This window comes from Vombatus ursinus, unplaced genomic scaffold (genome assembly GCF_900497805.2).
Source record: "Vombatus ursinus unplaced genomic scaffold, bare-nosed wombat genome assembly UNPS02013082.1, whole genome shotgun sequence".
Lineage (NCBI taxonomy): Eukaryota > Metazoa > Chordata > Mammalia > Diprotodontia > Vombatidae > Vombatus > Vombatus ursinus.
The window spans coordinates 1-10,495 of NW_020952860.1; the positions used below are offsets into that span (position 1 = coordinate 1).

Consider the following 10,495-nt stretch of genomic DNA (forward strand, 5'->3'; position numbering starts at 1 on the left):
CCCAAAACAAGTGACTCCCAACTCATGCTCTTCCCCCTCTCCCCCCCCAAGACCTCAACTGGCTCACGTCCAGGGCCCTGGCTCTCCCACTAACCATTTTCCGCTTGGAGCAGAGAAAAGCGTGGCACTCCAGACTCTCACTCTGCTGGTTCTGGGCGATGTATGCAAAGACCTTGTCATGCATCTTGTCTGCGGTGCAGTAGGAGATCCTGGAGCAGGGAGAGGGGAGAGTGAGACCAAAGGCACGGGGGTTAGGAGCTGGCTCCCTTGCCCAACCCCAGACATCCCCCTGGGCCAGGGAGTGGGTGGTGGTGTCGGGGAGATGCAGGATGGCTGGATTTTACCATGTCGGTTCTCTGGGGGGGGCCAAGGCTGGAAGGGTAAGGTCATCTGATCCATCCCCCTGCCACCAAGCAGGCTCACGTACAACATTCAGCTAATACAGAATGTGAGCGTGGAAAGAATACTGCTCTGGTAGAAGACCTGATCTCCCACCCTGGTTCTGCCACACGTGGCCTGTATGACCTTGGGTGAGTCATTTAACCCTTGAAGCTCCAATTTTCTAATTTTCAGAAGGGAGAAAGTAATGTTTTCACTGCCTGCCTCACAGCAGGGTTATGAAGGACCTAAAGCATTATAGAGATATGAGCTATTATTGTTGACTTGGGGGGTATCAGAGTTAGAAGGGACCTTGGAAGGCAGAATAATAGCAAACATTCACCCTCACTTTTGGGGTACTAGTACAGGTCAGTGAACAGACAGCTGGACTGGAAATCAGAGGACCTGGGCACTTGCCAGCCTCCCCCCCTTCCTCCCCCTGCTCTGGAGCCTAGAGAAGGAGAGTTAGACAGGGGGCACAGTATGAGAAGGGGCTAGGAAGGGAGGGGGACGCCAACTTGTGAAGGGCCTCAATTAGCAAGCACAAGAATCTGGCCTTTACTTGGCAAGCAACAGGGAGCCACTGAACGTCTCTGAGCAGAGGAGTGACGTCACTAGGTTTGAGCCTAAGGAAGTTAAGATGAGCAGCAGCAGTACTGAAGGATGGATGTGTGAGGTGGGGAGAGCAGGGAGGAAGTGAAGGTGAGAAGAGCTATCACAGCCTGGGCAGCTGGTAGTGCTCACCCCTCTTACCCTGGGGATAAATAAATGCTAATTGTGAGAAGCTCAGACTGCCCGAGAATAGGGGCTGTGGCTCCCAGCCTGGACCCCACACTCCTCCAGACTGGCCTCCTCCCAGTGCTCCTGCAGGCCAGCCCCCCGAGAGCTCCTGCAGCAATCAGAACCCCCACCCCTCTCACCCTCAGTTCCTACCTGGCTTCGCAATTCTTTACTTCTCCTACTTAGGAATAAAGCTCAAAAGAGTTCATGTGTTTTTGTAAACTGGAAAGTGCTCTACAAATGCTAAGTATCGTTATTATTTAACAGTGATTCTTAGAGAGTGCCTACCCCTGCGTCCGACAAGACTCAGCATCCCCCAGAGGCCCTACCCCAAGCAGAAGAGTGCTGGAGTAGAAGACCAGGGTTGGGGCTCTGCCTCTGGCACTGGCCAGCCACTGGGGCCCAGAACTCCTCTGACTACCTGGTTCTTCATCTGGACAGTGGGCATAAGCACGTATCCTTCCTGCCAGGCAGGGCTGGTGTGAGAAAGCCCTTTTGTAAGCCTTCATGTTCTAGAAGAGAAATGGGAGCTGGGGTATCATTGACTATTTCAGTCTTGAAATGGCCCCTAAGGATGACCAGCACCATGGCCCCATGGCAGATCTATTGAAGGTAAGTCACAGAGAGTTGGAACAGAGACTGTCAGAGGGAAGAGGGCCCAGAATGGCAGAGCTGGAAGGAGCCTTAGAACACAGGAGGTCAGGGCTGTGAGGGACACCAACTTTTCATCATTTTCAGATGAGTGAACTGAGGACCACAGAAGAGAAATGGCTTGTTGAAGTCGTGCTCGAGAGGCGTGTGTGTGTGTGTTTGTGTGTGTGTGTGTGTGTGTGTGTGTGTGTGTGTGTGGTGAGAGAAAAGAAGCTGAGCAGAGGAGGACAGTTACTAGCAACTCCTCTCTGCCTTTCTCCCCCAGGGTGGCCTATGCCTGGGCTCACCCTGCTCAGCTCCCTGCCACATCCTGCCCTGTTATCTCATCACACAAGCTTAGGCAAGAATTGTCCTTCAAGTCCCAATGACTCCATCCCAATCTGATCTGAAGAGGAGCCAGCAGGCTTCAGAAAAGGAGCCAGAAGCTGGGGCCCTCCTCCCCACACCTTCAGCCTCAGGCCATCATTCACTGATTGATGGGAGCTGGCCAGGCTTCAAGGCTAGCTAGAGTTAAAATCTGGCCTCAGACACTTACTAGCTGTGTGACCCTGGGCAAATCACTTACCCCTGTTTGCCTTAGTTTTCTCATCATAAAATGAGCTGGAGAAGGAAATGGCGACCCCCTCCAGTATCTTGGCCAAGAAAACCCCCAGCAGGGTCATGGTAAGTCCAACACGACCAAACCACATCAATAGTAAGAGGCCAGGCTTCTAGCCCAGCAGCAGCTTTGGTGAGATTGAGTTACCACATCCCTCCAGTGACCCCTCGAGGCAGGCAGCCTGAGGATTATCAGCCCCCACTCTAGAGACAGAGGGTGCAGCAGCCTGGCGATAAGTAGCGGTCGTGAGAGACCACTCGGCCACAGAATCTGAGCTCTGGGGCTGGAAGGGGCCTCGGACGCCAGCTGGCCCAAGTGCCTCACTTTACAGATAAGGAAATTAAGGTCCAGACAGATGATGCAGCTGACCCAAGGCCACACAGGAAGGAGGAATAGGAAGAGGTGGCAGAGGTCCTCTGCCTCCAAATCTACCACTTTCCACTGGGTCAAGGCCCTGCCCAATCCAGGAGGCTGTGTTATCTCCCTGCCCAGGAGCGCGCCGGGCCTGAGCTTTCTTGGGTAGAAACTGTGTCCCTTTTGCCCTCCCTCCACACGGTCTCCAAAGGTTGGTAATAACTGTAACCACGACACGAGCAGCAACAGGGTAAGGAAACCACAATTCATCAGCAGTGCTGCTGGACAGCTCAAATGGGTGAGCAGAGAGGGGCAGAACAGATGCTGTAGTCACACGTGCCAGGACATAGGAAAGTCACTTCCCTTCCCTTTGGCTGGGTTTCCTCACCTGTAAAAATAAAGGGGCTGAACTATAGAGAGGCTGACCACAGAGACCACACAATCCCACCCGGTTCAACCCCTTTTGCCTTACAGCTGAGGAAACTGAGGCCAACCAAGGGAAGGGGAATGACTGACACTGAACGTGCTCAGGTCCCGATCAGACCCATGGCCAGACAGCTCTCAGCTTCCCCCTGTGCCACAGCCCAGAGAGGGGACGGTCAGGGGCAGAGTCACCCAGGAAAGGCTCCCCAGGCCTCTTCCTTGGGCCCTCGGCTGACATGAGGGGAGCTGGGATGTTTCCATGGAAGGGGATGGATGACAACGAGGCACTCTGCTCAGGGCCGGCAACAGGGCCTGCTCCGTCATCCAATGCCACGGGGGCGTTCCAGGCCTAGCCCAAGAAACCAAAGGGCAGCAACCTCAGAGCCCTCTTATTGACCAAGGCCCCTTTCCAAGTTAGCTATGTCAAAACACAAAAGTGTTTGCTGGGTGGATGGTCCCCAAAGAATACACGTTTGCACCCGATGCCTAAAGAGCATCGGGTTTTGACAGAGGTGGCCAACCAACCCCAGCTGGGGCTGACCAGACCGCACACACACACACACACACACACACACACACAGAGTCAAAACTGGAGGCAGAACAAGGGCCCTGGTTAAAACAGGAATGTTTGTCCTTAATAATGAAGCCTGTTGTTCAGGCTTGGTAAAGAGACCGTGTCCAGAGAGCCCCATCTTGCTGCTAACCTGTGTGATCCTCATCAGGTCATTTCCCTTCTCTAAGCCTCAGTTTCCTCATCTGTAAAACAGATAACATAAAACTCCCAGACTCCAGCTTGGCTGTTTCAAGAGAAGGGCAGTTTTAAGTGACCTTCAATTGTGGAAACCCTAACCACAGAGGCCCCATGGTGAACTGAGACAACTCAGCGTGGCAGAGACGTTTTCAAAGACCCCACTGGCGGAGCTCAGGCTGCTCTGGGTCCTACCCCAGCCGGGCAAAGCTTGGCCACATCAGGGTCAGCCTAATTCCACTCGGAGATGCTCATCACCAGCAGATTAGCTGACCACCAGGCAAGTGACCATGCAACCCTCTTTCTGAGGCCCCCACCGGCGTATCTTTTTGTGTCCTGCCCGCTTTGGCTGTCCGGGAAAACCCACAGAAGAGAGCGTGTTTAGATGCACAAAAACAAAATCCATAGAAGTGCAGAGGAAACAAGTTATAATGAAATACAATTATCAAAACATTTGGAAAAGTAAGTTCACAGCACCCAGGCAGATTAAGAACCTTGCCTCCCTTGGCAGCACGGACCCACCATCAGTGGATGCCCAACGATGAGGGACATCATCAGGGAGAAGGGAAGAGCAGAGGGAGACCTCATGGACCTAGGAGTGAGGACGGAGTCTGAATCTGACATTCATGGTGCGGCCTTGAGCTCATCCCTTTACTTCTCTGTGGGAGGAGGCTAATGATATTCTCATTACTCAACCCACAGGACTGTTGGGAAGAAATGCTTTAGTCAACGAAACTCAACAAAGGTTCATTAAGCACCTACTGTGTGCCAGGTGCTGTGCTGGCCAGATGGGGATACAAAACACTCCCTGCCCTCATGAAGCTTCCATTCGGATCAAAGATTTAGAACAGGAAGTAACCTCAGGGGCAGCTAGGTGGCCCAGTGAATAGAGCACCAGCCTTGGAGTCAGGAGGACCTGGGTTCAAATCCGACCTCAGACCAGACACTTGACACTAGCTGTGTGACCCTGGGCAAGTCACTTAACCCCAACTGCCTCACCAAAAAAAGAAAAGGAAAAAAAAAAAAGAAGTAACCTCACAGATCATTTATTTCAAGGGTTCTTAACCCGGGGTCTATGAACTTCTTTGGGGATTTTTTTTTTTAATTTTGATAGATGTATTTCAATAGAATTGTTTTCCTATGTATTCCTATGTACTTCATTTCATGCATTTAAAGGCACTCTCCTGAGAAAGGGTCCAAGGCTTCCCCAGAGCCCCTAAGGGGTCCAGGAACCCTGATCTGGTCTAACCCCTTTGCTCCACAAAGCAGGAGCCTGAGACCCAGAGTTCAGGGATGCCCCTGATGTGATGCAAAAGGCAGTAAAATAGCGGAGGCAGGATTTGATCTCCTGTCTGCTTCCAAACCTAGCAGTGTTTCCACTCCACACCATGCCTTCTCCTACTCAGCAGGATTAATGAGTTAGAGGAGCGAGAAAGCAACAACAGGGCCTTCAGGACCAAGAACCAGGCCAGGGAGGTCTCCAGGGGGCCAGTTACCCGCCAGGGGGTGCATTTTTTGGTCACTGCAACACTTGAAAACCAGTCGATCAGTCAGTTACTGAGTTAATTAGCATTTATTAAGCACCAAGTGTGTGCTACTGATCTACAGCTGAAAGGGACCTTACAAATCAAGGGCAATCACTTCATTTCACAGATGAGGAAATTGAGGCCAAGAGAGGCGGAGAGATTTGCTCAAGGTCACCTGAGGCACAAAGGGGCTGCAGTATGTATCAGTCAGTCAACAAACATTTATGAAGCATGTACTATGTGCCATGCGCTGTGCTAGGCCCTGGGGGGAACACTCATGTTAATAAGATCAGTGATCACTAATGTATTGAAGTAATAAGATTAATCCAGGCATTTAACGGATTAAAAACAGCACAATATGGATAAGCCCGGCTTTGGAGTTGGAGGATCTGGGTTCAGATTCCGCCCCTGGCACTTACTACCTATGTGACCTTGGGCAAGTCGCTCAATCTCTCTGAGCCTCAGTTTCCTCCTCTGTAAAATGAAGGAGCTGGACCACAGGGCCCCAGCAGGTGCCTTCCAGCTCTAGGCCAATGATCCTATGATTTCTGGGGGAGAGGGACGCTGCCCACTGACATCCCCTCATCCACACTTCAAGAGGGCAGCATCTGGGAGCAGGGCCTACCTGTAGATGGAAACGTTCTCAATCAGCTCATTGGTCCCGCTGTCATGTAAGATGATGCCCCTCGGGGAGACTTTGAGGGTCACTTTCCGGAGCTTCTTCCCACTAGCTTTGGCCTTCGGAGAGAAGAGGACAAGCTTGGCTGACAGTCTGGCCTGGCCGCCTCACCATCCTTGAAGGCCACCCCACGCCCTCCCAGGGCTGGAAAGGCTCCTTCCCTTGCAGGTCCTGGCCCCCGGCTTCACAACGCTGCAGGGGCCTCAGCATCAAGCACAGTTGCTTCGATAGCTCCTTATCACTGGACAGGGCCGTTCGTCTTGAGTCTCAAAAAGCCTTTTCTGGAGGCTCTGGTATCATCATGCAGCAGGAGTAGTCAGGAGAGCTGGGTTCTAGTCCAACAATAACTGACCGTGGGCACAGTGCTTCCCCAGTCTAGGCCTCAGCTTACTTCTCTATTGGGGGGGTGTTGGACTTCAGGGGCACTAAGGCCCCCTCTCAGCTCAGACACCACGTTCTGTGGTCCCTCGAAGCTCTGATATCCTATATTCTAAGGGCCCTCCCAGTTCTGAAATTCTGGGTTCCAAGGGCCCTCTCAGCTCTGATATTCTATGTCCTAAGGACTCTCCCTGCTCTTACATTCTGTTTTCTAAGGGCCCTCCCAGCTCTGACATTCTAGGTTCCAAGGGTCCTCCCAGCTCTGACATTCTGGGTTCCATGGGCCCTCCCAGCTCTGACATTCTATGTTCTAACGGCTCTCTCAGCTTGGACGTTTGATAATTCTGGGCTGAGGGAGATGAATGGAGAAGGGGAGACCTTGGGTTTACAAAGAAAAAATGAGGGCAGCACCACTCCCCGTTCTGGAGCAGCGTCTTTCCTCCTTCATGCCCTCCAGTCTGCAGCTGCTGATTGGGTGTTTGGTTGCGTTTTGTGACCTAGCCAAAGGGAAAGAGCAGACCGTGCCCAGGGGATCAGGCCCTTGGGGATGCCTCTGGAACGCCACGCCCAGCCCTTGAGTACTGGGACTCCCTGCCCTTCTTTGCCCCAAGGCCCATTTGAGAGCTGGCACAAGAACTGGGAAATATCAAAGCAAAGGCTTTGAAAGAGGTTTAAAAAAAGGTAAAAATCACCAACAAGGAGTCCTAGGAAGGGTGCCCTGCCCTTGTGGTCACCACGCAAGAGCTACAGTCCTGTCCCCTGTGAGGGGGCCAGAGAAGAGGCCACCCAGAAACACCTCCATCGCCATGTGGGCCCCTGGGGGGCTTCGCATCCCCCTCTTGTCTTATGGAGCTCTCCCCCAAGAACCTGGGCCCAAGTCCTGCTCTTTTCATCCCTGGCACACGTGGGCAGGCAGGACAGCAGACCCAGAATCCACGGGAGACTCCACATACAGGTCTGGCCTCTAACTCCACCCCCGGCCCCTTGGTGCCCCCAGACAACAGCGGGGCCTGCCACCGCCTGTCTCCCAGAGGATTTCAGAACAATGCGTTCTTACAGACACAGGCTCACAGACTCAGATTGTTAGAGCTGAAAGAAGCATTTGGTTCAACCTTCACTTTATAGAGCAGGGAACCAGGGCCCCAGAGAAGTGACCTGTACAATGTCACATTTCCAGGCCTTAGCAGCGCTAGGCTGTGATCCTGGGGCTGCTGACTCCAAGGTCAGGCCTCTTTCTGTTAGGCCATTCTGTCCCCTTCTCACTTACGTCATAGAGGTAGCTGAAGGCCAGGGACCTGTGCCTAGGGCAGGCCAAGATTTCTTCATTTCACACCCCAATCCGTCACCCGAGACAAAGGCCACACTCGCCCTACACAGCCCACCACAGGCAAAAGGCCCAGGCCCAACCCTAGCTTATCTCTTTAGCCCACTGAGTCAGAGAAGGAGAAACCAGCCCAGTCCCACGGCACTCACCGTGGCCACGATGCGCTTCACGGCGGCCGCCGAGAGCTCCTCGCCTTTCGGCTGCTCCACCAGGGTCATGCCCAGGTATTTGAGGTTGAACAGCATCCCCTCCAGCAAGGTCTCCCTTGTGTCTGTCCAGTTCTCAGGTAACTCTGGTTAAGGAGGAGAAGAGAGGGGGGCACAGAGCAACCATGACCACTCATGACTATGTGAGCTGCTCAATGACATCCCATCCTATCACCATACCCCAGGAAGGAGAGGGAGTGTGAGTGTGAGAGTGTGTGTGAGTGTGAGTGTGTGTGTGAGTGTGTATGTGTGTGGGGGGGGGGGGTGTGTGCACGCGCACGTGCTGGGGTGGGGGACAAAGCAACCACAGTCCCTCAGTGACATCAAAGAGATACTCTGATCCAGCCAGATGGCATCCTCATCTGGTCCTAGACCGAGGAAGGACTTCCCAGGAAGGTGGGAGCCAAGGTAACAGACAGGGAGGTCAGGAGCAGTCTGAGGGGAAGGAACGTGCTGGTGATGGGAGTAGGAGAGAGCATTATTTTATCAAACTAGACAGAGCTTAGCAATGACAGAATCCTGTCTCAGCAGGGCCCCCAGCTGCCCACATCCCCACTGATCCAGGGAGAGCTGGGGGCTGGATTAGCTAATTAACTGGATGGCAGATGGCGTCAACCAGGTGTGGTATCACCAATAAGGATTCAGGAGAGCATCCCAGGGAAGACTGGAGGTGGGGGGAAGGGAGCAGGGCCTGGACACCCGGAGACCATCGGGGGACAAAGAGGAAGGACAATAAGAATCATAATAATAACAATAACCATAAACAACAACCAGAGCTAAAATTGACATCACACTTTCAGGTTTGCAAAATACTTTACATATACAAGGTGATTCAAAAAGAACTGAATACTTTGCAAAATGTATTACTCAGTAATCAGGTTAAATGTGAGTATATTATAAGCACCAAACTGCAGTTACCCCCTGACATTTCCCAGATAGGTCTTTGACAAATAAGTTTTGACTACATGTTCACATATAACTTAGTTACTGAATAATAAAATTTGCAAAGTGTTTAATTCTTTTTGGATCACCCTATATTAAATCATTTGATCCTCACAACAACCCTGGGAGGTGGGTGCTATTATTATTCCCATTTTACAGATGAGCAAAATGAGGCAGACAGAGGATAAGTGAGCTGCCCAGATCATAAAGCTCCTAAGTATCTGAGGCCAAATTCAAACTCAGGTCTTCCTGACTTCAAGTTGGGGGTGAGTGCTACCCACTTATAGGGACAGACAGACAGACAGACAGACAGACACACACACACACACACACACACACACACACACACACTCTCCCAGACCACCAGCTCTGCTTCCAATGTATCTGAGCCCTGAAGAAGCCCCAAGCAAATAAAAAGTATTTATAAGGAGGATTTGGGCCCAACATGAGAGTAGCCATCTGACAAATGGAGAAACCAAGGCTCCTCCGGGAGGGAAAAGGACCTGCCCAAGGTCACACAGCTGCCACAACACTCACACAATGGCGGCTCAGACCTGAGTCTTCTGATCCCAAGCTCAATATGGTTCCCACTGAACCTCCCTACCTCTCCATTTAAGGAATAATTTCCTGACATGTGGAACTATCTGGAAAAGGGCTGGGCTGCCTCATTAGGTAGGGAGCTCCCCACTGGTGAACATATTTGAGCTGGGGTTTGATGACTACTCATCAGCTCTGAAATCCTATGATTGAATGGAAAGAAAAGCCAGACAGCAGGCAGCCAAGGCCTGGGGGCCTCAGCAGGCAGGAGGAGGAACGTTCTGGACATGGCATGGCGGAATAAGTTGGTGTTTTCATTCATACCCCACATCCCTCCTCCATGTTGGGAAGAGAACAGCCCAGGATGGTTTGGTGAGAGGCCAAGAGGCAACATCTGGGAGCTTTCTAGGGAGATGGGCAAAGCTGGGGGAAGAACACGCCAGACGGGGTCCTGAGGGTGCCAGAGGCAGAGGGCAGCCTGGGTTCAAATGGGCCACAGAGCCTGGAGGGTCACTATAGCAGGAGAGCCTGTGACAGGCCATGTACAGAGAGGAATACCCAGAAGGCAGCCTGCCTGAGAGGAGCTGAAAGACGGGGCAGCAGGAGACCCCACAGAGTGCCACCAGCGTGGTCCTGCGTGTCCCCAAGGTCTACCTTCCACAACGAAGGAGATGGGAGTCCTACTGCCCACAGCTCTAGTCAGACACGTCAGGAACACCGAGTCAGACAGCCAAGAAGCAGTTATTAAGTACCCACTATGTTCCAGGTACTGTGCTAAGTACTGGGGATTAAAAAAAACAAAACAAAACCCAACAACCACAAAAAAACAAAAACAAAACCAAAAACCAACCCCAAACACCTGTCTTGCTCTGAGTACTAAGTTTTAGCGAAAACAATTAACAAAATGGAACTGGTCTAGAGGAAAAGAGTAGGAGATGGCGAGACCACATTATGCGACAATCAGTCACAGG

General features: G+C 52.1%; 1 protein-coding gene across 1 annotated transcript; it reads right to left on the reverse strand.

Annotated features, from left to right (window-relative positions):
* Window positions 1-67: 67 nt before the first annotated feature.
* On the reverse strand, window positions 68-10,260 carry LOC114040406 (low density lipoprotein receptor adapter protein 1-B-like; the record flags this gene model as incomplete). Its single annotated transcript, XM_027858501.1, has 4 exons — window positions 10,179-10,260; window positions 7,989-8,131; window positions 6,084-6,196; window positions 68-209 (listed from the first exon to the last, which is right to left on the reverse strand). Coding segments are annotated over exons 2-4 (351 nt in total), but the record flags the coding sequence as incomplete, so codon positions are not given.
* Window positions 10,261-10,495: the final 235 nt, after the last annotated feature.